Genomic DNA, 27,460 nt, shown 5'->3' on the forward strand with positions numbered 1-27,460 from the left:
ACTTATTTGCATTGAGGAACATTCAGCAGAAGTAATCGATGCACACACAAAATACGGCCACCCAATGACCCCAGCCCCGTCTCAAAGTCCCTCCCCATCCCCGAAGCCCTGGCGGCTCATCCATGCATGGAGGAACAAACACAGGTAGCGAGAGCAAATCAGACTGCAACAAAACACAGAAACATGAATGGGAAGCATTACAATGATGGGCTGGATGCAGGACAATGAGCCCGACATTAAACAAACGGCAAATCCCAGGATGGGCTGCGGGAGTATGATACAGATTACAGGCACCTAGTCCCTGCCTGGGGAACAGGGGAGAAGGAGAAAAAAGGACACAATATTGCAATCTGACAGCTGACGTCTTCATATAAATGTATGAATTTACATTCCAATTAGAGGAAATTTACATCTTAATCACAGCGAGCAGTGTGTCGGTCCCTCAGTTAGTGTGTTGCTACGGTAATGAGGTGGGATGCTGCTGTGCTCTCTCATCCAGACAGTGATCTGTCAGCAGACAACACCTCCCTGTTATGAGGGAGCTGCACCCTTAAATGCAACCGCCACCACAATCCGGTAATATCCATTGAAATCTGTCTTAAATACCAACAAGGTGTGAGCTGCCACCCGAGGATAATATGCCAAATACGGAGTTTGAAAAACATCAAACATATCTTAAATACAGTGCACTGAACCAGGAGTGTCTTTAACTGTCACTCAAGTGACAAGCTTTCAGTACTCTATGGCATTCCATTTCTAATTTCCATACTAATGATGGGTATATTATCTTTAATGGTTTGACTTTGTTTTATGGCATTTGAAATGGATGGTGAAGCTGTCTGTGGAATTACTGAAACATATCATGTCATCAGATCACATGCTGCTGTGGTGCTAACAAAGGCAAAGTGAATGGGTGAGATGGAAGGATTGGGAATGTATCATCAATATCCTTCTGGTCATCATTTACATCACTGTACATCATACCAGCTCAACCTCAAGCAAAGCACACAATGAGTCGGTCAGAGGGCGTGTGTGTACTTGTGGGGAGAGAAAAAAGGCAGACAAGTGCAGACAGTTGACAGGAAACAGTAAAAGTCTGCTAAAAGAAGAACTTGTTCAAGTATGTAAAGTCATTTTGAGGACACTTGTTGTGGTTTAGTTCAATTAGCAGACAAGAGCTGCTGGTTTGAGGTTTTGGATGTGAAACCACACAGGCACGTCTAAAGCTTAGGCAGGGTCCTTTTATAAGCTCACAACGTTTAAAGAACATATGTCACAATGCATCAATTTTAATGAGTCCAGAAAAGGGACAATTTAATGAAAAGCTTCAGCATTGAAACTTTGCTGAAACAACATCCATCCAGTGAAATCATTTAGTTGTAGAGCAGCACTGATTGCTGACAATGCAATCAGGAGGAGCAGATTAGCTACCACCACATAGGAGAGCACATAAATCAGTTTAACACAGTCCTTAGCCATCTTCACGCTTGACTTTAATACAAGGATGTGTGAACAAAAAATTGGAGGTAAATGAGGCATGGTTTCTTTATCACCTACCTCGTAGCCAATCGGGCTTCTCCCGTCAGAGACACTGCTCTAATGGCTGATATCTATGGAAGCAGCCTATTACTGGATACTGCCTGTAATTAAGACAAGTCAGATTACACCAGGCCAGTGCCTCCTCTCTGATATGTAGGCTGCCATTAAGGCCAGAAGGGTTGATGCGCTTGTACACTGCTACACAGGCTCATGTGTTTAAAAAAAAAGAAGAAGAAAGAAATGTTGCGTGTCCAGAGTAGGTGTCGGATGCGTCCCCAAACATCACATGGGGTGATGTGTGGGGCGTGGCTGGGATTCCACTTTAGCCTGCAGGGTGTTTGGCACTTATCTTGCATATTCTTAGCTTGCAGATTGATTCCCACAGCGGTGCTGCTGTGTCTGTGCACTTCTGTCCGACCATCCAAATGAGCTTGCCTGTCTTTTTTTTTTCTTTTTTGGGGGTTTTGGGGGTTATTACAACATCTTAAAACAGGCACCAGCTTATAAAATGCCAAGCTGACTTTGTGTCTGGTAGCTGTGGTATAAAGGCTCTGAATGTAGAAAGAGCAACACTCTTTAAAAGCTCACTATGATTAAAAAAAGAGGAGTAGAGGGAGCAGCCGACAAAAGAAACAGAGTGACGGGGAGAGAGAAAGAGGGAGTGAGTTTGAGATGGGAAAGCACTTTTTTTCTGTACACAGAGTGACCTTGCTAACACTCTGCCTACTCTAATATTCACCACTACACATGCTTTGGTGCACTATTCCTCGCCCATATAGCACGCAAACCCTCCTTTCAATACACACACTACTCATTATACAATTTCACTAGCTGGTTATCCAAGACTTGCACAAGCGTTAACACTCACAACATTCAAAGCGCACAAAAACACAAAGATGCTTTATCTATTGAGAGGTGCAAATTCAGTGTACGGATTTAATTATAATTTTGTGCATTACTTGTCCTGCCTCCTTGCAAGACTTCTCTTGATGCAGAAAGCTCAAACGATGACTGCTGAATGTATTGTATGTATAATGTAATGTATGTACTGCTGTATGTGAAAATATTTTTAAGGATGTGCATCAAAGGAGACTGTCATGTTCAATGAGATTTATCTGGAGAAGGATGTTCATTGGGATCTTTCATCTTGTTGAGGTAAGAAGGTAATTTCTGATATGCGTAAATTAAGACACTCAAGAAGTGAAAACTTGCTTGATATGTGCAACACAGATATACAATATTACCATCATACCTTAGAGTGAACACACAATACTGAATTTCTTCAAACTTTTTGACTTAGCTTGTCTTACTTTTTGTCAATGAAACAATGTTTAGGAAACTTAAAACAAAACTAATGCTATAACATTGCAAAGGCATGAAAGGCTTCATTGTCAGGATTAAATGCATGCTAAACACACACACACACACACACACACACACACACACACACACACGGTGGTTGATGAAGCAAGCGGACATGACGTCCCCATACAAACTGCCTGTGTAAGTGAGCGTACAACATCAGGCCATCAGATCACTTCCCTCTCCAAACATGAAGCCTTTAATAGATGTGAAACTCCAGGCCCTGGATCTTTTCACACCACTGAGTCGCAACTCACACAGAAGAACAGGAGGCAGAGGATAACAGAGCTAAAAAATAAAACAATGAACCAGACTCCATACTGAGCCCATATATTTATGAGGGGATCAAGCATAAATGTACCTGATTTGATTTGATTTGATTCATACAAATCTTTCTAGACTTCACAGAAAATATACTTGTCTGAGGAAAAAAAAAGAATCATAAGAATCCTCAGACTAACATATGGAGTAACCTTTGTGGCCTTCCGGGACTTGGGGGGTGGTGTTGGGGTTACGCGGGGGGGTCTAACGCTCCGAGGACCTTAGGCACGCTAGGGAGAGGTGAGCTGTCACCCCCCATTACGATCACTGCCTGAGCTGAAAAAGGGGGAGGGGAAGGGGTAGGAAGAGAACAGGCAAAAAAAATAAAAAATAATACTGGTTCCTCGCTAACCGCTATCTAGAGCCATCCACGGGCCTCAGAACCCTCAGTCTACAACTGCCTCCTGGGAAACACTTGCACGCAAGTCCTCCTCACCCCTAGCTAGCGGTGGGGCAAAATATTGTGCGTGTGTGTGTGTGTGTGTGTGTGTGTGTGTGTGTGTGTGAGGGGGGGGTTCTGTGTGTAGAGTTGAGCTGTGTAAGCACAATGTATAGATTTTGCGTAACAAAAGGACAACTGTGCATGTTTTCTTACTTGCTTCAGAGTGAGGGGATATACTGATATGCAGTTTGGTTGGGTTAAGAAAAGGAAGTGATGTAGAGAGAGAAAGAGAGAGTATCTCAAAGCAATCCTTGTTGTTATTAAAGTTTAAAATAAGGGCAAAGAAAAGGCAAGAGGTATCACAGGAGCACAATGTGATAAGACTCCCAGTAGAACTGCTTTTGGTAAGCAATAACTGACAGAATGTGTATACTTCAAAAGTACTTTTTTTTAAATGATGTACAGGATGGTAGTGAAACTGCATACAAAAAATACTGGCACGTCAGTCTGAGCACAGCAGAGACGCGACATGTTTTAGCTTATTATGTGACACAGAGCATGGAATGCAATGTTATATGCCAGTGGAAAAGAAGCTTGCCTCAAATTTGACCTTTTGCTGCCTTTTGTGTGAGTTTGGGTGAGCACTGCTTAGGCGCATTCTGTTCCCCAGATCCCACTCCTAACACCCCTGTCACTCATCATCACTCATCATTGTTAGGGACAAAAGGAAAGTTTGGTTAAGCCACACACTGGAGTATTCTCCCACCCAGTGCCTCCCCCACCTTCGCACATTCACGTATGTGTGTTAGGTAGCGCACACGCGCACACACACACACACACATTGGACAAATGCACAAAATGTTTTTCTATTTTTGCAGCATGAACACAAGACCACCGCCTCAAACATGCACCTTAATTCATGGATGGGGTTGCAAACATTTTGATAAGGCGCCATCACCTTGCCCTCTAACTTGCCTTTTGAAGTGCAGGCTTGTCCTTCGAATGGCCCCTCTGACTCATCTGCTTAGTGTAATTAAAGTCTATTCAGGGCTCTATATGTGTCCTAACTATCCTCCATCATCTGGCCAGGCCTTTCAATAGCCACCTGTGAACTCTGAAGGACAGGGACACTTGCCCTCATAAAATTCATGAGCACTGCTACATTCAACGGCCGGCAACTTTTTTTCAATGGCCAACACCACTTTAAACAACTCTGTGTTGACTGTTGGGTGAATCCTTTTTAAATACAACCATATTCACAGTAGCAGGGGTTAAGTAGCTCCCGTGATTAGCTGCAACAAATGCCTTTATAGTGTGCTTGGAGATAAAGAGAAAGAAAGAGGATCAAGACACCAAATCTGTTTTCATCAAGCAAGGACTTATTGAGGGATTGCTAACAGAGAAAGCATTTAAAGAAAAAGGCTAAGTGTCCAACTGGTCTGGCATCTCTAAATCTACTTTTGTTGTGATGCAAACAAATGAATAAAGCATGAGCACACATATTCTGTTGTGAGGAGTCTAGAAATTATGGACTCCTCGCAATACCACTTTCTCACTCTCCTCAATGTGGATAGGATTTCCAAAGACATTAGTCTCACGTTGTAGTAAGAACCGAAAAACAAGCCTTTAAAAAATGTTGACATTTGATTGTCAACCTTCACAGACATGATGAAGTGAAGTGAGTGTGTGATCTCAGAAAATGGCAGACATCAAAATTGGGGTTTACCTCCCTTAAACAAAGAAGAGTTTTTTGTCAAAAATTTGTGTATGTGTCCATTCAACTCCCCTCTTTACCAAATGACGAAAAACAAAAACAAATAGTTTTTCTGCCAAACTATTGAAGAGGAAGAAGTATAATAATAATAATAATAATAATAATAATAATAATAATAATAATAATCTGAACATTAGTGTGGACATCATCGCAATAGACACATTATTTGTGTTTTCAAATGTGTTCACATTAGAGAAATGCATACACACACTCCTCCTCCTCCTGACCCCCCTCAGGACACTGAGCAGTGAGAGTGTGGGAAAGTTATTTTTAGGACCCAAGCAGAGAGCCTTCCTAAGTTTGATGCTCCTGCTCCGGATCAACATTCCACCTTTGAACCACTCCGACCAGAGAGCTGTTTGTGCCCATGATGGCAATTTTTTACTGCTGTGGACCAACAGCAGTGAGGGGACTGTTTTATTTTTGGCTGGTTTAAAATTACACCAGCCAAAACAGGACAACCTTTTTTTTTGCTTCATCATATGTTTACTAGTTTTTATTAACAACTAAGTCCAAGTGTTAGGTTTACATGGCCAAGGATCAAAAGAAAATGACGAATTGTTCTTGACTGTGAGGAAAAACAGTAGAGGTTTTGTAAAGGACGAACACATTTACCACTCTTGCAAATAAACAAATTGTTTTTAGGACTTGCACAAAAGTGCGTGGACCTAAGGCAAAATTGGGAGATAACACAATAAAAAGATTCAGAAGCCAAGGATACAGTGAAGACCCAGTTTATAAGCACCAGGGGGCCTATGGTTCCCCAGTCACTACCATTATGCTAATGGCGAGCCCTTTCTGAACACACTTACACATACCCTATAGTACCACAAGACCCCATGGATGTAGGGTGGCATGCAAGTTACAGCCTCTTTTCCTTTCTCTCTCTAATGGGAGCTGAAGACAACTAGGGCTACTTTAATCAGGTCTGAGTCCAATGTAGCCAGTATAGTCTGATGGGGGCTGAGTGGTGCATGGACAATGTTAAGGGTTCACTGCTCACTGATGAAACAGCTTCACTTCCAGGGCGAGTTCAGGCAGACCACACTCTTACTCAGTCTGGCAGGAGGAGCACATATGCCCTGTTTTGTTTTCCTTTAATACTTCCTGTTTGCAAGAAATGTTTCGGCATGCTTTGATATAGTATAGAGGGCAGCACATTTGGCAAAGTCCCAGATATTCTCTTACTGCGCTTCGACTGGACTAACAGCAAACACAACTGCTGCTACTTTCTCTCCCTAGGCGTTTGGCAACAACAAAAAAAAACTCATGAGGGACTGTCATAACCGGTGTCCTTAATGATTTCTGAACCTTGACTTTGTCAGAATAAGCACATCCTCCATGCCCAGAAAACTTGATTTCACATCAGATCACCTATGCTACTGTAGGGGGCCAAGTTTGCATTTCCAGCCATGAGACTCAGTGGATTCTTTATGAGATTCGGCATTTATGAAGTGGGTTTGGTTTTCTTAATCAATAGATTTAACAAACATCAGTATTTAAGGAAGTCCACACACTTACTACAACACCACAACAAACAAACCCCAAAAACATGCAAACATTTGCACCCCCCAAGACCCAGCACAGAGACCTTACAAGCTGGGCCTTTTCAAACACACATGCACATTTGCAGAATAGATAAAATCCTTGTTAAATAATAGATGCAAATCTGATGTATGTTGTGAATATTGTTCGGCTGAGGGGTCCGATCGCGTGCCACTGACCGGCCTACACCCGGCTCTCTCTCTCTCTCTCCTTCTCATACATGCACAAACCATAAGCACACCTCATTCCAAAATGCGACAGAGGCTGGTGTGCACCAAGGGAGGAAGTATAAATTATTCAATTGGAATATTATTCCAAAAGGTCCATTCTAATCTCATCGTGATTCCCAAGGCAGATGTAGGAATTACAGGCAGATGTATGAAGAACCTAAGGATTTTTTACATGCTACTAATAGGTTCAAGACAGAAAGGCCTATTGTTTGTATTTAGTTTACTCACAGTCTGTGAATAGTTATTGTGATCCGCTAATGGAAGTACATATTAAATGATCTGTTCAGTTCTTTCTCCATTTGAGTTTTCTTTTTTTTAACATTGGCTTTTTCTGATCTTTAGTACCAAGCATTATTTCAGACATGGGGAAGCAGATATAAGACAAGGCATGGAATACAAACAAACATATAAGCAAATACACAAACAAGCCCTGAGGACTGGGTCTCTGTCTAACTCATTCTGCATTCTACAATTCTTTCTTTCCCTCCCTTTTTATTTCTCTCTCAATAAAACGGTTTGGTGCCTCTGAGGAAAAGCCCTCATTTTAATTAGACCTGACCTGAGAATCACTTAACTGCTCCTCTCCGCTTATGCCTTCCCTCCTCCTCTCCAAGCCTCGCTCTGTTCGTCACATAGGTCCATTAACACCCTTCCCTCGGCACCCACAGGCTTCAACAGGGGGCAGACACAGGCGTTGTCTTAAAGACGTTTTGAGGACATGCCAAGAAACATTAACCTACTCTATACACCTCCCTCGGACTGTTATAGTTTGGCTTCCTCTTCTCCTTAAGTCTTCTTCTACTCAGCACCATCATCCTCTTCATCCCCCTTTTCTGCTATCTCTTTGCTTCCACTTAGCTTAAAAGTATACTTAGCTGGGTGATGTCAAGTTCATGTCATGTGGGATGGAATGTCACTGGACAACTTGAGATGTTTTTGTGATTGCAGAGTTGGTCGTGTGAGGGTTAAAAATACAGTGCATAGTCAATCTAGGACTATATCTATTAAATTAGCATTTGATTACCTACATGAGGCATCTGTGTTTGTTTGCTATTTTGGGCAATTATTTGTGGGTGTTCAGACCAAAAACAGCCTGCGTTAAAACAGCCCAGGGGCTGCGTTGGTGGGGGTGTGTTTGTTTCAAGTACTGGTAAGATGATAACATACAATTCAGGAAGTCCAATTGTTTAAAAGATGAGTGTCAAGGCCTAACAGACGCCAACATAATGCACAGCAGTTTATAATACATTGAGAAAAGTTTTTACAACTCACATAGGCAATTATTATATCTTTCATTATGGCGGTAAACAGTAGAAAACCTATGTTCATGTTACAGCTAATCTGCCAAAAATGTGTGCTTGCATGTATTTGATTGGCGAAATTGGTGTTTCGGCAAAAGTTGAGCCAGGTTCAACTTTTGTGTTTGTAATTCTGATTTGGATGTTAATGTGAACTGTATTTAGAAGTCAAAAACTGTGAATTACAATAACCAACATCAATCAGTTGGGTATGAATCTGCCTAGGACCTTCATCATGTGTCTTTAACTGACTCTCCAATGATGACTTCAAAATGACTACGTGAGATAAAAAAAACATTAACATAAAACTGTTCCCAAGACCACAAAGTTGTCCTTAAAGCCAATAAATGTGTACAGACTGCACAGCCATCCAAGAGACAGAGCTCGTCAGTGACGCCTCCAAAAAGCCTGTCTAAGATAAGACTAATTTGACACAAATCCCCGTCTTATACTGTATTTGACCCTGTGACCTGCCTCTGGCACCCCAGTACCCCACAGGCACATTGCCTGTCAGTTTAAAGGGTCAAACAAAGGTAAGGAGAATGTAATTGCGTACCACTTGCATTCTTCAGACCTTCATCCTCAAAGCATTTTGCATCGTGAAAGTAGTGACAGAAGCCCGTGTCGGCTTAATATGAGCGAGTGAAAAAATTCTCGCACGCATTGCGTGACACCAATGTACATGGGTTTCTCAATAAGTATGTGCTTGTGCTGTTGCATGAATGTCAATATCTACGTGTTGGAGTAAGCAATGTTTGTGTATGTGTCTATGAGTATGTGTTAATCTTGTCTAAACACCTAACACTCCTCCACCTGCTCAGACAGAGCTATGGGTTAATTCTGGCTTCAGGCATCATTGCTAATAACTGCTCATCAACCGCAGTTTGAACTCTTGGAAACATCAACCATTGTCATGGTAACCTTATCATAGAACCAACAGAACCTTGATGATTGTGCTGAGTTTGGGACTATCAAATTAGGAAAAAATGTATTAATACAAATAACTGAACACAAAAGTATGTCTTTACTGACAAAACCTATACTCTGTGTGCTGGCAAACAAATATTCTTTTTTCACATTCCTGAGGCGCTAGGTGATAGAGGTATGAGTCAAGTTAAGAAATTAGTTACCAGCATGACTCCATGCACAGTTGGGGTGACATGTAGCTGCCTGACCCAACTGGTGAGAAGCTAGCGCTGTCAATCACCTGTCATTCACCACCACATTTCAAATTAATCCAGATAGATGATGTACAAAGTGAGGCTGGATTTGCTGCATTTAAAATATGGAAAAGGAGTTGAAAGTTGAAACGCATAGCAGGAGAAGTGATCTATCACTACCACAATAAATATGTGGAAGAAGTAAGACTGTGGGCATTTCAGAAAAAGAGAATGCTGTATTATATGGCCCCAGGCAGAGGAGTCCTGTAGTTTGAGTAAATGAGGTGATTAGCTGGGATGGTGTGAGCTGTCACACATCAAACACTGGGATAAGAATCCAATCACCATCTCATGTGCCAATCAGTGGCCCACCGATGCAGTTGACCAACAGTTCAAACACAGTATACTACAAGCCACGTAGTAAGAGCACAGCGGTAGTCCTGCATGCAAAGTAATTCACAGGTATACTGATATAAACCAATATCTGCAATGAGGGACGCAGAGCCAACATGCATACTTTTGTGACATCTCCATCTAAGATGATGTACAAATTAATGACAGCCAATCACGGTGCCGCAGAACCCAGCACGAGAATGTAATAGCATATTACAATGTGTGTTTTGATTGATTTGATGCATGTGATACAATACAATGTTCTCTGGGAAATTCCCTGACACATTAAAATGTGTCATGGCCAAGGATTGTGATTGACAGTTTATATTATGTACTCTCTTGTGTCAACAATCGCAGCCATTTTAGAAAAAAGTCTTCTGTGGATATCACTCTTTTAATGCTATGTGTATGAGGGCAATACAAGAGTATGGTTACCATTCAACAACAAAACTCCAATAAAGCTCCCTAAACAAGGAAGGAATACAAAGCTTGGTCTTTACAATGTGCTGCTGGGATATATAACACAGTATCTAGGCCCCACAGAGCATCATGGATGGCTCTAGGCCTCTGCCCCCTGGCCTGCCCAATACAGAGGCCTAATTAAAAGACCATTGAGGATAACCACCTTGACTTTTATGGACCATATAAATCTATACTGGAGTGGCCTATTCAGAGGGTCAGAGAAAGGAGGGGAAGCGGGCCAATACAGACAGGAGAAAGGCTTAGAAGGGTTGGTGAAGGCTGGCAGAAAATGAGAAGGGGTTGACCGTAGGATGCAAAGAAGGTTTGAGGGGTGGCCATTCCTCTTCTCCCCCCCACCTCCTGCCTGAGACTCACTAAAAGCCAAGGACCAGAGGGTGTGATAAGGTAATGATAATGTAATGAGGACCAATCATGAGCCTGAGCTAAGAGGAGGGCCCCTTAATTTGTCTCTAGAGTAGTAGTTCAGTGACAGATTGATTGCTCGGAGAGAGAGTGATGATGTGACACATGCAAAATGGATGCGTCTCTGACAAGAAGAGAAAGAGGATAAGAAATCATCAATCAAAATAGAAGAAATGGGAAGGCCATACAATCCTGTGCTGTGTATATGCACTATACTCTATGCCGGCAGAGCAAACATAGCTACCCAAATTGACACTGAGTGACCTGTATTAAACTTTGTGGAAAATGTGAAATGGCGCTCTGAGCGCACTGTCTCAACCCTGGGATTTTACGATACATATTTGAAACAATGTGTGAGGGCGAATCAAGGCTGGGGAGGCACTTTGATGCTCAGCGAGTTTTCAAAAGGACCTCTAGCACGATTCAAAATGAGCTGTTGAACTTCCTGTACTAGGTGTACAGGGAGGAAGTTGCTATGCAAGTGGCTGAGACATTGTTTGTTGCTGTGCAAGTGGATGATGTGTCATGCAAATCCCAGCTGGTGCTTGTATTGAGATACGTACTGCCAAACAATACAGTGAGAGAACGTCATTTAGAGATGGAAGTTAAGGATAAAAGATGCCTAACACCATCAAAAGTGTACCGGAGAAACTATAGTTTGGGGAAAAGTTGATCGCAGTATGATGGTGTCGCCATGATGAGTGGGAAGGTCTGTAGCACACAGACCTTGATGAAGGAAACCTATCCAAATGGTCATTTTGTGCACTGCTATGCACACAAGCTCTCACTTGGCAGCAACTGTGCTCTGCCAGGGGTGTTTTTTTCAGACCCGAGTCTGACGGCCTTCATTACCTTCCTTTTGGGTGTCTCCAAAACTAGTTACAGCCCTCGCAGAGGCAACACAAAGGCCACCAGCTGTCATGCTGCAGCTGGAGTCAGCAATGCTTTTGTTCAGTTCAAAGGGAATATATCAAACAGCAAATATGACACAGCAAACTGAAAGATTGGCCACTACAACCCAAGATGTAGCAGATGAACCGGCTAGAAGAGTCACTAATACAGCACCAGTTACAAATGAGGCATGCAACATCATCATCTCACGGGCTGAGCAGTGACTTTTAAAGAGTGACCACCTTATCACTGCTTATCTAGTTGACAGCTCTTTTTTTCTCAGTTTATTTTTTAGCAGCTACAGGATTTTAACTAGCCTGACGTCGTCATACTCAGATTCTAGTCAGAATAGGAGTCTGATACTGCTCCATTGGGTTGTGATTATGGGGCGTGTTTCAACTGAACCAGGAAAGAAAATGCCTCTGCACTCAATTGGATAGACCTACAACCAATCGGAGCAATGGAACTCAACTCAACTGTCAACAGAACTCAACACCAATGAGACGAGACGAGAACGTGTATTGTCTCCCTGGCAACCACTCTTTGCACTTCCGTCCTAACTTCCGACTTTTAGACTTTTTTGTAGCTGAATATATAATTTGTTTCGTGTAAATATGAATGTGGGATAACGTTAGTGATAGTGAGATGTTTGCTACAGTTGCATTTCTAGTGATGAATCGGCGAAAACACGTTTTATTTCTCCGATTCACTGCTTTGTTCTAACGCCGCTGGGCGCACCCTCTCTTCAGTCTCTCTCTATCTCTCTTGACCATATAACGTTACCGTGCTTTCGGGCGGTCGTTGAGGCTCCGTCTAAAACTCCACTGCCATTTCAACCAGCTGTTTGTAACATAAAAATAAAATGGATTATGGATCATTTTATTTCTATAGTTTATAGCTGCCTTTACCAGCTGACTTCTCTGTTGGCTGTTGAAACCGGAGACGTCTCTTATGTTCTGAAACCAGCCTCTGCGACTTGAACAGCAAAGTCGCAGAGACACCAAGCATCAGCTGGTTTGAGTCGAGCTGAGACGGGCGGTTGAGGATTTTAAAATGAATGCGCTGTCGATATCTTCTATAACAGACGCGATGGCGGAATCTACACATCTCAATTCTCCAGCAGCAGCCACCTTTGTTGTAAATGAATTCAACCCGAGCACTCTTTGGTGAAGTGGTTGATTACGTTACTGTTGATCATCTGTCCATCATCGTATAAAGCCCGCCCTGACAATTTGATTGGTCCGAACAGTGTTCAAGCATAGTTGCTCCACAACGGATCAAGTCCAGACCGAACTTCCCGACCTCAAATGTTGTGGGCGGGGCTAAGTTTGGCTGGCATCCAGGCTTGATTTTAACACCAGAATCACTGAAAAGTTTTCTCAGAGGTCAAACTGCCGTGCCTCCTTTTTCTTCAAGTAAGCTTTGAATTGTTGAGTGAAATATTTTGTTTATCTTGTTGTTATAGCATAGTATGCATTTGTAATATGATTACATCAGGTTACTTTTCTAATACTTATGGCTAGACATTATGGTGAAGGCTTAGTGTGAAACTTAATGCTGCTGAACGGTTTAATAATGTGAATAGTGACTTTTATTATTTGCCTTTATTCATGGGGATACTCTCCCTTTTCCCCAGTCCTCTTCTGCTCTCCTCCCTCTTGCATTCAGTTCAAACATACATCTGCGCCAAATGCCACTCCTATTCACCTCCTATTGCTATCATTCAGCGTGCAAGCAGTGTTTATTTATCACATCGCCTCATTTTGCCTAATCCTGCAGTGTCTTGTGGTTATGCTGTAGAGGAGTCAAAATATAATTGACTCATTTTTGGACAATATGTCAAATTGTCAAATCTGTCTAGTTGTTGGCCCACCATTTAAACCACCACTAATCACACTGCCATTCAAATGAGCTTATAGGCTACAGTATAAAGTAAAGTGGCTGTCCACTGCTCGTTTTGTCTCAACAGGTCTTGGTTGTTGCCAGCTGGGGAATGAATAAACAGTGACCTTCCAGACAAAGTAAGCAGCACCTAACCTTACACAGCTTGTTCCCATGAGAGCTATTGTGGCTTAAAATGTTTCTGATAGTGCAACAATAGTTTGTTGTGGTTGCTTCATTTTTGTCTGTCATGGATGGCTGGGGACATGTCCATGTATTAATATCTGGACTGGTGATTAATTCATACTCCTTTAGTTTTAGTTTATTAAAAATGTGAACTATACCTTTGACTTAAACTGCCACCAGTATTTTTTCATTGCATATTTATGAATATAAATAGACATTTTTCTCACTCTGTTGCCTCTTGACACTATACTGGAGTAAGTGTGGCTGCAACAATGTATAATCAATAGCGTCACCTTTGAGTTTGACACCCAATAGTAAAAACAGGCTGGAAGAACTAACGCGAGAGACTTGTTATCATCAACACTTAATTTCAGCACTGCTATGAACACAATGAATGGGAACAAATGTAATGGTTTTCCTAATAAATAATTACTTATCTAAATTCAGCTCTTGTTTTAGGTTAATGGCTACATGGCAAGTTACAAAAAACACATTAGCGTAAAAACACACTATAACACTATGTTTTGTTTAAGAACACACCCTGGCATATGCTAAGTAACCTTGACAACTTACCTCAATACTGAACTGTTTTCTCTTGAGCTTAAAGGCCAGGTCCTTGTGGTCAGGGAGTTTACTCGCCAGACAGTTCAGGTGAGGTACTTGGCGTACATGTAGAAGACCTGTGAAGGACAGTGAAAGCAGATTAAAACTGAATGGGTTGAACAGTGCATGAAAAAACTACAGTAAAAATTCAAGCAAGCTATTCCAGTCCTATCCACAATGCGCATGTTTTATGTTAAACTGTGCCAATACAAAACAACCTAGACAAAGTTGTGTGCTTCCTTTTTAAAGTGTAAAATCTTGTTAAAATAATGCAATTTACAGAGGATTAGGATTCTCTGTCCAAAGTTTTCTCATGCTTGTTTTACACATAAATCTGCTTGCTGAATCCAAAATGCTGGATTAAAAAAAATATTTTTTAAATGTTGCACAAAAATCAATGTTACATTTTTCCTTATTTGATTTGAAGAAGATCAAACTGTGCTTGTCTACTTGGACAAGCATTAACAAACCAGTAATTTTTTATAGATACCTTTATTTGTACTACGCTTCATAGTTACAGTAGGTAAACTCCACTGACCAGAAACTACTACATGGTGGGATTTCAGTGAAATAAAATGTATCACTGTTAGACAACACTACCAAATAATTACTTGTTACCAGATATCTTTAACCATTTCCCTATGTATTCATTGATACTACTCTTCATTTCCCTACAGGCTGGAGCATTGGTATATTTTAAAAGGAAATATGGCAATTAAAAGGGCACATTAGAGCAATGAGGGACAGAAAGTGAGCATACAAGTTCGGGATTCCTACAAAGGATAAAAGGAAGGAAGATTTTTTTTACTCTTTGTTTCTCTTTTCCTGGCACCACAAAGTTACATTTTCATAAAACTGTTAAAGTACTGAAGAAGTGGCGTTGTATAAATGAGCGTGAGAGAGAAAAGAAGAGATCGAGGGAGTAATGGCGAAAGGGAAACAGACAGAGAAAGTGGGGGATGGTGGGTTCTCTCCTCTGTGCACTTGGGTGATTTCCCCTTGCCTGATTTGCAGTGACAGGCTTCCCAGCATGCTTTGAGCAGCCCTGAACTGCTGCCGCAAACATGCACGCACGCGCATCCGCACGCACTCTCACACTTGTACCAGATGCGTTTGCACTCATGAACACACATCAAAACAATCATGCACATAAATGTATTTCATAACCCAACCAGAATTTCTCTGGCTGGTTAAACACAGGGCAAATATATTCTTGAGCAAAAAATTCAAATATTATTAATTGCAAATTCCAATCAACATTTTTGTACTATAAAATTATTTTTAAAAACGTATGCACTGAAACGGCCATACTTTAAATGTGTTTACATGCCACCTGCCTTTACAGTGCAGAGGAATGTGATAACTATTGGATGTGCTATCTAAATAAAAGATGCTGTTGCCATTGAATGTTTTTACTCCTCATCCCTTCATCTGTCACAACCGGGGCTGTCTAACCCGAGGAAGGGAGGGAGGGGGGAAATGAGAGGAAAAGCGCAAGAGTGAGTCGGAGAGTTCGAGAGGCACGGCTAAAAATACCTGACTCGCTTAAACTGACCTTTATGCACAAAGAGTGTGATAGAAAAGGGGGAAGCAAACGGGAGAAAGAGGGAATGGTAAAACCGTAAAGAAGAAGTGATGGTGGGGATCGAGAGAGCAGCGATAAACTATGTTGCCCGCCTCCCTTTTTTCGTTTCTGTCTCTCCAATCATCCCTTACCGGTGTCCTCTTCACCTACTGAAAGCCTTGCCCTCCATTTATTAGCACAGCATGTTGGCCACGGAGACATTGAGCAAGGGATGGAGAGATACAGGCAGAGAGGAAGAGAGAGTGATGGTGAGAATATCGATTCCCCAGTGTTGGTTTGCTCTGCTCCAGAGCCTCAGGGGTATGGGACTGGGGATGGAGAGGGGGCGAGGTGAGAGGGAGAGAGGCTCTGCTGGAGGGGGGGAGGCAGGGATGAAGGGGGTGAGGGTGCGAGGGAGAGGGGGTACAGCGTGGCAGCTGAATCCCCCCCGGCCTGTCTACTGAGGAGCACGTCTGATTGAGCAGCAGCACACTAACACGCACTGACAGCCTGGCCTGCAAGGGGGCTGCCCTGCCTCCATCCACAGCCCAGCCCCAGCCTTAATGCACTGCTTGTGTGTATGTGTGTGTATTTGATGGAAAAGAGACAGAAAGATAGGCGAGTGTGTGTGTCTCTTACCATGGTAATCTTTGTAGAGTGGGTTGGTCTCTCTCTCAGAGCCTTTGAATGATTCCAGGGCTATGGCATTGTCACATAGCCTGGTTATGCTGCCCATTAGAGCTCTGTCCTGTAGGGTCGAGAGAGTGAGTGAGAGCGAGGGAGGGAGGGAGGGAGGGCGAGAGAGAGAGAGACCGAGAGAGAACCATGAGCAGGTAATTAAAAGCCTCCTGACGGGCCATCAGTGTTGCAATTAAATTAGGTCATCATGTCCCGTGGCCAGGTCATTTGTGGCCATGGCTTAGGTGAAGGTGATGAGGTATAGAGGGGAAAGAGCCCTAATAGGGGTTACACAGGTGATGTCAGGGCAGGCAAATGGACACACACCTTACATCAGGCATACAAAAGTTACATGGGAACGTCAATGGCAACACACTATTTTACGTCATCAAACAAAGTCTCACATTTGGTGCACAAACCTGCACACAGCAGGGGAGGAAAAGGGGAAGTGAGGGAAAGCAGCAGAGGCTTGATGGGGAGAGCTCCCCCTACTGGCTAGGTCAGTGACTTGACAACAAAGACCACACACCAGGGGCGAATACAGTAGATAGAAAGAATGAAGGAGAAATATACAAAAGGGTGGAGGCAGAGGGTAAAGGGAGAGGAGGGGAGAGAGAGGGACACTGGGATGGAGGGAAAGAGGCGGTCCTGCATTATTAATCCCTTTGCCTCTTGAATCATTCACATCCTTCTCTCTGTGTTGGCTACCACCGCCTAATGCAGTTTTCATGCCTTCATGTCTTTTCCCCACTCTTTCTTCTTCCTTTTCATTTTTGTCCTACTTTTAAAATATGCATATTCCCCTACCTAGTCAGTACCACCAGAACTTAAAGGGTATGTGAGGTCACTCAAATGCAGCAATTAAAATCAGTTTGTGTAATTCAAAACACTAATGGTACAGTATAGCCAATAGTGTCTGTACGAGAGGGTCTGCAAAAACTTTATCAGTGCGAGTCTGTAATTATAATAACTCTTCTGTGCTTACTTAAATACAAAGATGAGGCTCCTTGGCAAAGACTCAAAAGTTTCAAACTCAGATGAATCCAAAGTGTCCACAGAGCTGCTGAGTACAGTGGCAGAAGGGCAGAATGACGTCAGCAAGACATGCACGTGCTCCACAGCTAGTTGAGTTTAAGGAGGTGTACATCTTTTTTGAAAATGTTATTTATAATTGATAAGGGGCTCAAACAAGAGTCACTTCAGTTCTGCAATGAAAGTCTATGCTGGCTCAATTAGCTCAGATTCCAACAGAGTAAATCCTTTGAACACCCTATGCCTCAGCTGAACATCACTGACTGACAGGTCATTGGGTGGGTAAACCCCGGTCCCTTCATGTAACCAGTTACTGATAAATCCCAGTTTTATCACAGTCGCTTGGCTCAATGGGTTTTATTTGGCAGAAGTTTATTTAAAAAAAAAAAAAGTGATTTCAACTGGGAACAGAGGGACAGTTTCTCAATTAAAAGAAATCCAAAATAAAGTTATCAATTTATCTAAGGCAATGTCCTCATTTAGGATCCTGGTGGCCTGAGGGTAGAAGCTCCTCCTCAGCCTCTCGTTGCTAGCCTGGTGTGTCCGGTACCTTCTTCCCGACCTCAACGTGTGGTTTGTCGTGCAGTGCCTTGTGTAAATATCCTTTAGGCATCACCTATTGTATTTCAGCCAAACAAACCACTCTTTGCAGGGTCTTGCGATCCAGTTCGGTGCCATTTCCGTAATTGGCAGTGATGATCCCCGTCAGACGCTCTTGATTAGGCAGGAGTAGAAATTCCTTTGTATCTGAGGGGATACCCAAAATTTCCTCAGGTGTCTGAGGTGAAATTATTATCTGCCTTGCCTTTCTCACCACTGAGTCAGTATCCAGCACCCTGCTTCTTCCAAAAGTCCACTATCATGTCTTTACTCTTGCTAACATTCATGAATATGTTGTTCTCCTGACATCAGCTCGTCAGGACCTCTACTTATTTTAGGTAGGATTTTTATTACCGTTTGTGATCAGGCCCACCACTGCTGTGTCGTCAGTAAACTTGATGATGGTGTTGGAGTCGAAAGTTGCTACAGAGTCGTGTGTGTGTACAGGGAGTACAGCAGGGGGCTCAAAACACAGCCCTGGGGTGCTCTGGTGTTAAGGATGAGCGTGGAGGTGTGTTCGCTCACCCTCACCACCAACCACAGTTATCATGATGATTATAGGGTTACATGCCCTGGTTTAAAACTTGCGATGTAAAATACAAACATTTTTACAATTCAAAATACTAAAAGACCGATTGAGATGGACAAACTACCGTTGGAAATTTGCAATTACCTTCCACTAACATTAGCAATAAGGTCAGCCGAGTTATCAGGATTTTAATCAAACAACTGAGTCTATCAAAATGATGTTTAAGTTTGTTATTTCACAAACATTGAAAACTGTTTGAAAATATAAAATATTTTATGAGAAATTATTTGTTTCAGTCGTTTTTCAAGCAAAAATGCCAAACATTTGCTGGTTCAAGCTTTACAAATGAGATCATTCTTTATCATATGTGATAGTAAATAAAACGTCTTTAGGTTTTGGACAGTTGGCCATGGCTTTTGGCACTGGGAAGTTGTCACGTTGTTTTTCATTATGTTTTGATATTTTATAAACTAAACAATTATTAATGAAAATTATCAGCATATTAATCATATCATATAATCGTTAGTTGTGGCCCTATATTTAATTGACTAAAAGCAAACAAAAGATAAGTAAAAGATATCCGTTTTTAAACAAAAACGTATTAGTGTGAATGTAGCCTGAGTCTAAATATTTGCATAGGTCAGGACACCACTCAGGGGGACAAGGGCTAGGGGTAAGACGAAGAGGTAGGGGTAAGACAGAGAAATGGGATTCAGCCTTAGTCTGAGCAGCAGGCGAGGTGTGTATGGATACATTTTAGGTAATACTGTGTAGTTTGTGTTTGTGCGTGTTTACTTGTTGGGATGGAGATGGTGGCAGGAGATAGTATGATGGAGGAGGACCAGGCTATGACAAGCCTAATTAATGTTTCAGATGGACTGTGGCACTGGGCTGCTGTGAGGAGGCTTTCAGTGAGTTGCTCAACTTCCCAAGCTGCTCAATAATAGATAGAGAGTCCAGTGCGGTCTCGGCCAGCTAGCCCACTGCTACTAGTCTAGACAGTCTTCCAAAGGCCACACGCCATTAACTAAGCTAATTATCTAAGCAAAGATAATGGCAGAATGAAGCTCTGCTAACATATCAACACTTAAAAAATACCAGACACTGTTGTCAGTAACTTAAAATGAGCAGCCTACACACTTTGGTCACCTCAGCTGATCAAATTAGAATCTTTTTTTATGACAACACCAAGTGTGATTAAACTAATCATAAGGTCAATTCATAGATGCCCATTTTAACAGCCTCTCATTACCTCCACGTTGGCTTAGTCACCCAACACCTGATTCAATCCAAAATGTCCCCCTCTCCTCTTCTTCCCCCGCTCATTCACTTCACTCCCCAGGGTGGGGAAGAGGGAGGGGACAGATTAAGGGTTTGGAGGCTAGACCAGAGAGGGACAGGGGGACCGCTCCCACCACAGCTGACATCTGCTAGTTAGCCACTCTACCTTTCTTGACTAGGCCAAGGCCGCTGTGCACTGAGCATATAGGCTTGGAGCCAGAGCATGTTGTGACAACACAGCTGTTCTGAAAGTTAGGCATCGACCTATATCTTTCTATAACGGATCAGATGCAGCTTTCATGCTGTTGTGTATGAGGACTATAAGGAAGTAGGGTGTTTTAAGTGTAGGCAAGATAAAACATTTTAGTAGAAAGTCTCAGATGGCTTTTCTGGTGAGTATGCTTCTATGGTCGACTGTCTGGGGGAGGGCTGTGGTTTGCCATATGCCTCAGCAGATGACTCCACCTTCACACTGAGAGGCCAGACTGTACACAGACGCATGCCCCCCAAAAAAAAACAAAAAACAAAAACACACACACACACACACACACACACACACACACACACACACACACACACACACACACACACACACACACACACATCTACAAGGAGAGATATTTGAAATGCATACACAAGCACACACTCTCATTGTGTACAGCTTCAAGTAATTAAAAGCCCAAACAAACAAACATAGATTTAGAAGCCTTTGAATGAAGTGTGCACTCGACTGGGTCTGTTGGGGGAGCGATGCGTGAGGAAGAGGCCCCCGCGCAGGCCTGACTCATACCAGGGTGACACTGGACCACAGGGTCAAGAAGAGGCCCCACTACAAAAGACTTCAAACTTTGTTCCCCATTAATAAACAAGACAAAGAAAAAGCACATGGGCCAAACATCAACCCACGCACAAAAAACCCTAACTGCCTATTATCTGTAAATTCAAGTCAATTCAACATTTATTATTTATCCCTCTGGCGGCAATTTAAGGTAAGTGGTTTAGGACACAACAGTGGAGCAAACACAAAGAGGTGAAGAAGAGAATAAAGCAGAACACACTGCAGTTATGACATGTAAACCTTGCACATCACAGTATTCTTTGTACATATACTTATACTTATATTGTTTATACCTATACTTATATTGTTTAATATTCCATCTAGAGAATGTGTGACGTGCACCAACAACACCAAAACAAATTCCTTGTATGTGTTAAAAAACGTACTTAACGCAATAAAACCTTTTCTGATTCTGATTGCAGCACCACACATTGCAGAAACTAATGACAAACTGTTGTGAACTAATTAAAACTATCATAAGAACTGGACACATCAGTTATACAATAGGTCAGCAAGTAATTGCTAATCAGATAAATTGTATTCTAAGTGCATGCTGATGCTTATGAACTGTGCCGAGTTCTCATGTCAAAAATTGTCTTACCTGGATGAGATGTGAAGGCACAGTAACTACTGCAACTGACAGCGATGACCTCAGCAAAGCACGCAGTCCATAGAGAAAGGTAGTGAGAGCGTGGCCATTTCTAGGGTTGTCATGGCAACACAGGTCATCACCCCACAGAGCTGAGCCAAGAGAGTGAAGCCCAACACGCAGGATGTTACGTGACTTTGACTATAAGAAAGAACAAGCAAGAAGAAGGGGTCAGGCAAGTCATGAAAATATGTAATTTTCTACAGAAGCACACACACACATACTAATGTAGTGATAGAATTTCATTTGATTTCAAGTTCTCCCAGTGCATTTGAAGATTAACAATCTGTTGTCTGGGTTTGGATTATTTTGGAAAGGTGCTGTTTTGGGTAGTATTCCCAAACTCTGGGAGAGAGAAACTGGACAGTCTGCTCATCAGCACAGACGATTGGAACACAGTGCCCAAACGTGACTGGACACAACTGCCCAATCACAGAGGCCATCTGACACATGCACAATGGACCTGTCAGACAGGCTTCCAATATGGCCGCCACCCAGAAACCCCAGCACATTCTTGGCACAACAGCAATGCTCTGCAGCCAAGGGGGCCTGGGTAAGGGTGGAGGGCCTTCTCTTGAAACCCCCCACCCCACCACAACAGCTCAACAGTAACCCACCCTCACGAAAACGGAGAAAAAGTGGCTAAACATTAGTGGGACATATATCACTGAAACTGAGAAAATGGAGGACCCTGTGAGAGGTTTTTAACCTTTCCTACAATTGCCTTTTATCTAGGCTTTCTTCAGGATGGTTCCTGATTACTGAGGTGAGAGCCAAGAGTGATTAACTGGCCTAAAATCTGCTCACTTTTTTCTTTTTTTTCTCAACCTCTACTCTCTTTGATCCCTCCCCCTACATTATTCCTACCCTCCCAAAATCTCCTCTACCCCACTCCCTATCACTTCCTCTCCCAACAGTATGACCTAAGCTTAGTTTGGATCTGGATCAGAATCACAGGCATCTAAGAAAAATAAACCCCATTGTTTCTGGGAGTTTTTCACAGTTGGCTCATAGTTTCCCAAACGAGGGCTCTCACACCACACTTCACATTCATCCTCCTCTACACCATTCAACATCACTGCTGAATCACTATACCTTACTATACTTGAGCATTAGTGCTGTGTGTTTGTGCTTTTGTCATTATTAGATATGCTCTTTCTTTGCCTACATAGATCTTAGGGGCCACAGAATTAGAATTCTATTTCTATGTCTGCAGCCCAGCAGGGGGGAACTGTGGTAACACGACTGTTGCTGTGGCATCAAAAGGAGAGGCCAAACTTAACTCCTATAGTTTAGCCTATAGAAAAATCAGGGAACAGTGCCAGTTGAGTCAAGCCAAGGACCAGAGGCCAGCCATATAGAATACAGCCAGCCTGGGACACAACATAATCACCAGCCAATCTCTGCGGAGACTCATAGTCCTGCTGCTGCCCCTGTCCCACTCATCTCAAAAGACTTGAAAAATACGCTCTGGGAGATTAATCCCTGTTCTTATCTGTTGTTTACATAACACCGTTTATATGAAATCTGCATTTTGTTACCAGTCCATAATGGCAGATTAACAAATAAACATATAAACGCACACACACTGACTATCACCCATACTGGGCATTCTTGTGCCAGTGCCCATGTCGCTCTGTGCCGAACTGCATTCCTGGACTGTGCCAACAGCATGTCAGGCGGCCACACTGCTTTAATGATGTCAGCAGTTAATCTGGCGTGTGAGTGACAGCGCTCAGGGAGAGAGGGTGGGGGGTACTGGAGGTAAATCCTGTGTGTGAGTGACAGGAGGAGAGGTGGCTCCAGGTGACGAGCAGTTGGGTCACTGAAAGTAGGTGAATAAGGCGTGGGAGGCACACACGCACGCACGCACGCACACACACACATATACTGTATATATACATATATACAGGCACATCACAGTGTTAAGAGGATTACACTAGGTCCTGTGGGAAACAGACGGGGCCATGGCTGTTTCTGGCATTCTGTAGAGGACTGATGATTATTAAAAAGATGTATGTCAAAGGTAAGACTCACACAGCTGGGACACACAGGTGAGGCCAACCCGAGCAGGTGACAGAGAGGTAAACAGACTCATGAGAAGTGGTGGTTGGAATGTGACAGAAGAGCTTGGGGTCACAGACGGAGTTCTAGTATCTCTGTTTTAAAAATGCTCCTCTAATGCATATCACACATAATAATTTAAATGCACAATAGATTGACTGGGCTCATTGTAATTAGTGAGGCTACAAACAGACATTTGCAACACAAAGACATGAGCACCAGCAAGTCAAAGAGTTCACATTTACTGACATTTAGTGAATAAAAAGAAAGAATGTGCACCAGCCTTTTGTGTTGCATCACTGCTAGCGGCAGTTTACTGCATTTCTGCAATGTTTTTCGTGACTCAGAGAGCCAAAACCAAATCCACAAACACTGGGAGGAGACCAGATTAAAAACATTGGATTTGATTATGGAAATTAACATGTGTGATCAAATTGGACTGGTGTGTTTTGTTACTAATAGAGTCAATTCAATAAACAAAACCAATGCCATTTTAACATTCCACTCTAACTCAACCGGTTGAATGGGTTGTCGCGGTGATCACTCATAACATGAAGAGATTGGTGGCCTGAAGTCATGGGACAATCTTTCTTGTTCAGCTGTACTGCCTGCCATTTTAGCTGCAAATGTGTACTAATAAAGTCACAGTGTGATTGCTGTTTGGTAAAAGTTGATGTGTTTAAAATTGGAGATACAAATTTCAAGAAAATTGTAGTTGCAGAAAATATGTGGCAAAAATTCAGGTTGAAAGAAACAATTGCAAAGCAGTCATCCACTTCTGGTTCTTACCATAGGGGCTGCTACATCAAAGCCCTCACTGTGTATGACCTCTTGAAGTGACTTCAGCAACGCAGAGTAGGACTCGGGCATAGTACTGAAAAGAGCATAGGGCAGGGGAGAGAGTGGAAATAGTGGAGGACACAACCAGAAACAGAACACAAAAGGGTTACTTAGGACATAAACTGTAAATTGAAACCATTTTGATAAAACTGGGCCAAGCCTTTCACCGCAGTAGCTTAATCCTATATGACTACAGCATGCTCCTCCTGACTGTGCTTTTCTGGAACCACTGAAGCAGACAGATGATCCATATCAGGAGATCCAATTAATTTATTTGGTTGATTAAATTACAACATGACTGGTTCTCTGTCAGCTCCCTGAGGATCTGATTGTGCCGAGACAGACAGACAAACAGACAGATGAGACGTGCATATGCACAAACATACACACAACAAAGACGATAAGTGAGAAGGAGGGGGGGGATTAATGGGCTGATATCTAAAATTAATAGGGAACAGCATTTTGGTGTTTAATAAAGGGTAAGATGTGCACTTTTGACAAAGGGCATACAATACCATCGGAGCAACATTTAGCAACAGTCAAGGGATGGATTACTGCTGAGCCCATCTTGTGCCTATAGTATGGCCAATAGAAATGTTAACCCCATCTTTTTACACAGGTCCCTCAACTTAAGAACACCCCACCATTGTAATGACCACTCTGTAGTGAGTCACTGTGGGCTGCTATGTCAGTTGTCAATTCGACCTGCAGGCTACAGAAGCTGATACACATAGATTGGTCACACGCCAATAGCCCTGCATAAAGAACAGTAATACACACTGATTACACTTGTGCCAAGTACATCTATGTACTCTATTTCAGTTATTCAGCCCAACAATGGTGCCTCCTGACCCCGCTGGGGCTAATGATAGAGCTGGTTTGGTGAAAGAGGGACACCTACCCTCCTTGGCCTCTCTGCCCATGCCCCGGCTCTGAGGTAGGGGGCTGGGATGGTTTGACATGCAGTTGAGCAGGAGGTTGCCTCTGGTTGGCAGCCATTGTGTGAGACGGCATTGTGTTTTAGCTACCCCTACTGAGCACCCCTCATTCAGGTACCAAAAAGGTCTAGGTGCTTAGCTACAGGGGCTAGTGCGTCTGCTAATTAAGATCATACACAGGGAAGCTTCTTTATCTCGGTGTTCGTCTTTCAGCGAAGGAAGAAAGGAGGAGAGAAGGGGGATGCTTGGTCTTAAACAACAGGATCTGTATCACCTAGAGAGCAATTTGTGCCAATTATGCCTTCAAGTGAAACGGAGCAATTTAACAGCTAGGGTATCAACATGGGGCTGTGGACACGTGCAAGGGGGAGTAGCCTGCTTAGGAGTTTGTGTGGTATATGTGTGTGTGTAATATGCTGAGTGTGTGTGTGTGTGTGTGTGTGTGTGTGTGTGTGTGTGTGTGTGTGTGTGTGTGTGTGCGTGCGTGTGCGTGTATATGGGGGCCTGGGGGTATAATGGTGCGGTGCAGGTGTAGTTTCCTGCTGTCAAAATGTCTGTAAGATCTATAACCAATTCAGACGCCACAACAGTACCACCATGTCACTCTTACTCACTACACTTCCACACAACGCTGCAAACATCAATGGAGAAGATATTTGAGATGTTTTGAAGTGATATTTAGTAAAATACCGAATGCTGACCCCTTCATGGTCTACACAATATATACTTTAAACTGAATATCCACAACATTTAATGTGTTTGCATGGGTGCTCTGTTAAACAGTCTCTGTTTGCTGAAATAAAGGAAGAGGGATTCTATAAAGCCTCCTCCACATCCTCTGTGCTCCAGATTGCTGTATTTACCCAGTGTGTGTGAGTGTGCCTTCGTGTGCCCTTGTGTGTTCAACAGCACTCTCTGAGTAAAGAGCCTGCGTGACCTGTGAACCCTAAATACACTCAACGCAGGAGAAATCAAACAGACGCTGAGCAAACAAGACCTATTTAAATAGACATACACAACCTTTCCAAGAGGCTGAATGTCTTAGGCCAATGGCAAGCTACTCAGAACAGAAGATAAACCAAGCTGTTTTTTAAACTGATTTGTATAAGCTTTTAAAAGGTTAAAAATACTGATATTTTAAAATTAATAAAAAAAAAAAAAAAAACACCGGATGAAACCGGATATTTCATTTAAGCATGATGAAAACTGTGGATACTTAGATTTCAGCTGTAATGATTAATACGGTTTCATATTTTTAAGCAATTTAATGAATCTCAGAAACTATACAAAACAAAGAAATTGTACTACTGTACTTTACTTTCAATAACTTTTTTATCATTTAAAGTCTTTTTTTTTTAAACAGAAATGTTACACATTACCTGGTTCCAGTTTCTGAATTTCTTCATTTTTTCTGTTTTATATCAGAGTAAATGAAATATCTTTGCTTTTTTTTACTATTGTCGCACAAAACATCTGAATATGTTAACTTGCGCTCTTGTTTTTCCTGTGATCGGCATTTATTTATTTTTGGTTCAGTGTGTTTGTTTGTCTGTCTGTTTGTCAGCAGGATTATGGAATAACTACTGGCTCCATTTTCATGACATGTGGAAGGGTGTAGCATGGGCCAAGGAAAACCCCATTATATTTTGGAGCGGATCCGAATTACTGGACAGATACACTAATTATTTTTCACTTTGGTTTTGCAAGATAGGTCTTTGCCTTGGCAGAGGTCTGCATTCTGACATTTTATGGACAAAACAATTGATCAAGAAATGTGAAAAGATTAATTGATAATGAAAACAATCATTAGTATCAGCCCTACAGTTTATTAAATTCTTATGAATAAGTATAGTATTTTTTTTCTCCCCTTTCACTTTTCAACAATTGTCAATTAACCTTTCTTTTACTTACTTATTTTTTACATGTATGTGCAGGTATGTATGTACAGTATGTATATATTTATGTATTTGTATATGTATATATATATATATATATAT

General features: G+C 42.2%; 1 protein-coding gene across 3 annotated transcripts in view; it reads right to left on the reverse strand.

Moving 5' to 3' along the window:
• elp4 (elongator acetyltransferase complex subunit 4) overlaps positions 1–27,460 on the reverse strand; it is a 59,091-nt gene that overhangs the window by 17,723 nt on the left and 13,908 nt on the right. For 2 of the 3 annotated variants that reach the window (XM_078250526.1, XM_078250535.1), the window contains exons 6-9: positions 24,475–24,559; positions 21,574–21,762; positions 16,654–16,762; positions 14,421–14,527 (exon numbers count right to left, since the gene is read on the reverse strand). In XM_078250526.1, the coding sequence (XP_078106652.1) occupies positions 14,421–14,527; positions 16,654–16,762; positions 21,574–21,762; positions 24,475–24,559 (490 nt within the window). The remainder of the gene's footprint in view (positions 1–14,420; positions 14,528–16,653; positions 16,763–21,573; positions 21,763–24,474; positions 24,560–27,460) is intronic. The other variant, XM_078250544.1, reaches the window with a different exon arrangement.

Source organism: Sander vitreus, chromosome 1 (assembly GCF_031162955.1).
Source record: "Sander vitreus isolate 19-12246 chromosome 1, sanVit1, whole genome shotgun sequence".
Classification (NCBI taxonomy): Eukaryota; Metazoa; Chordata; class Actinopteri; order Perciformes; family Percidae; genus Sander; species Sander vitreus.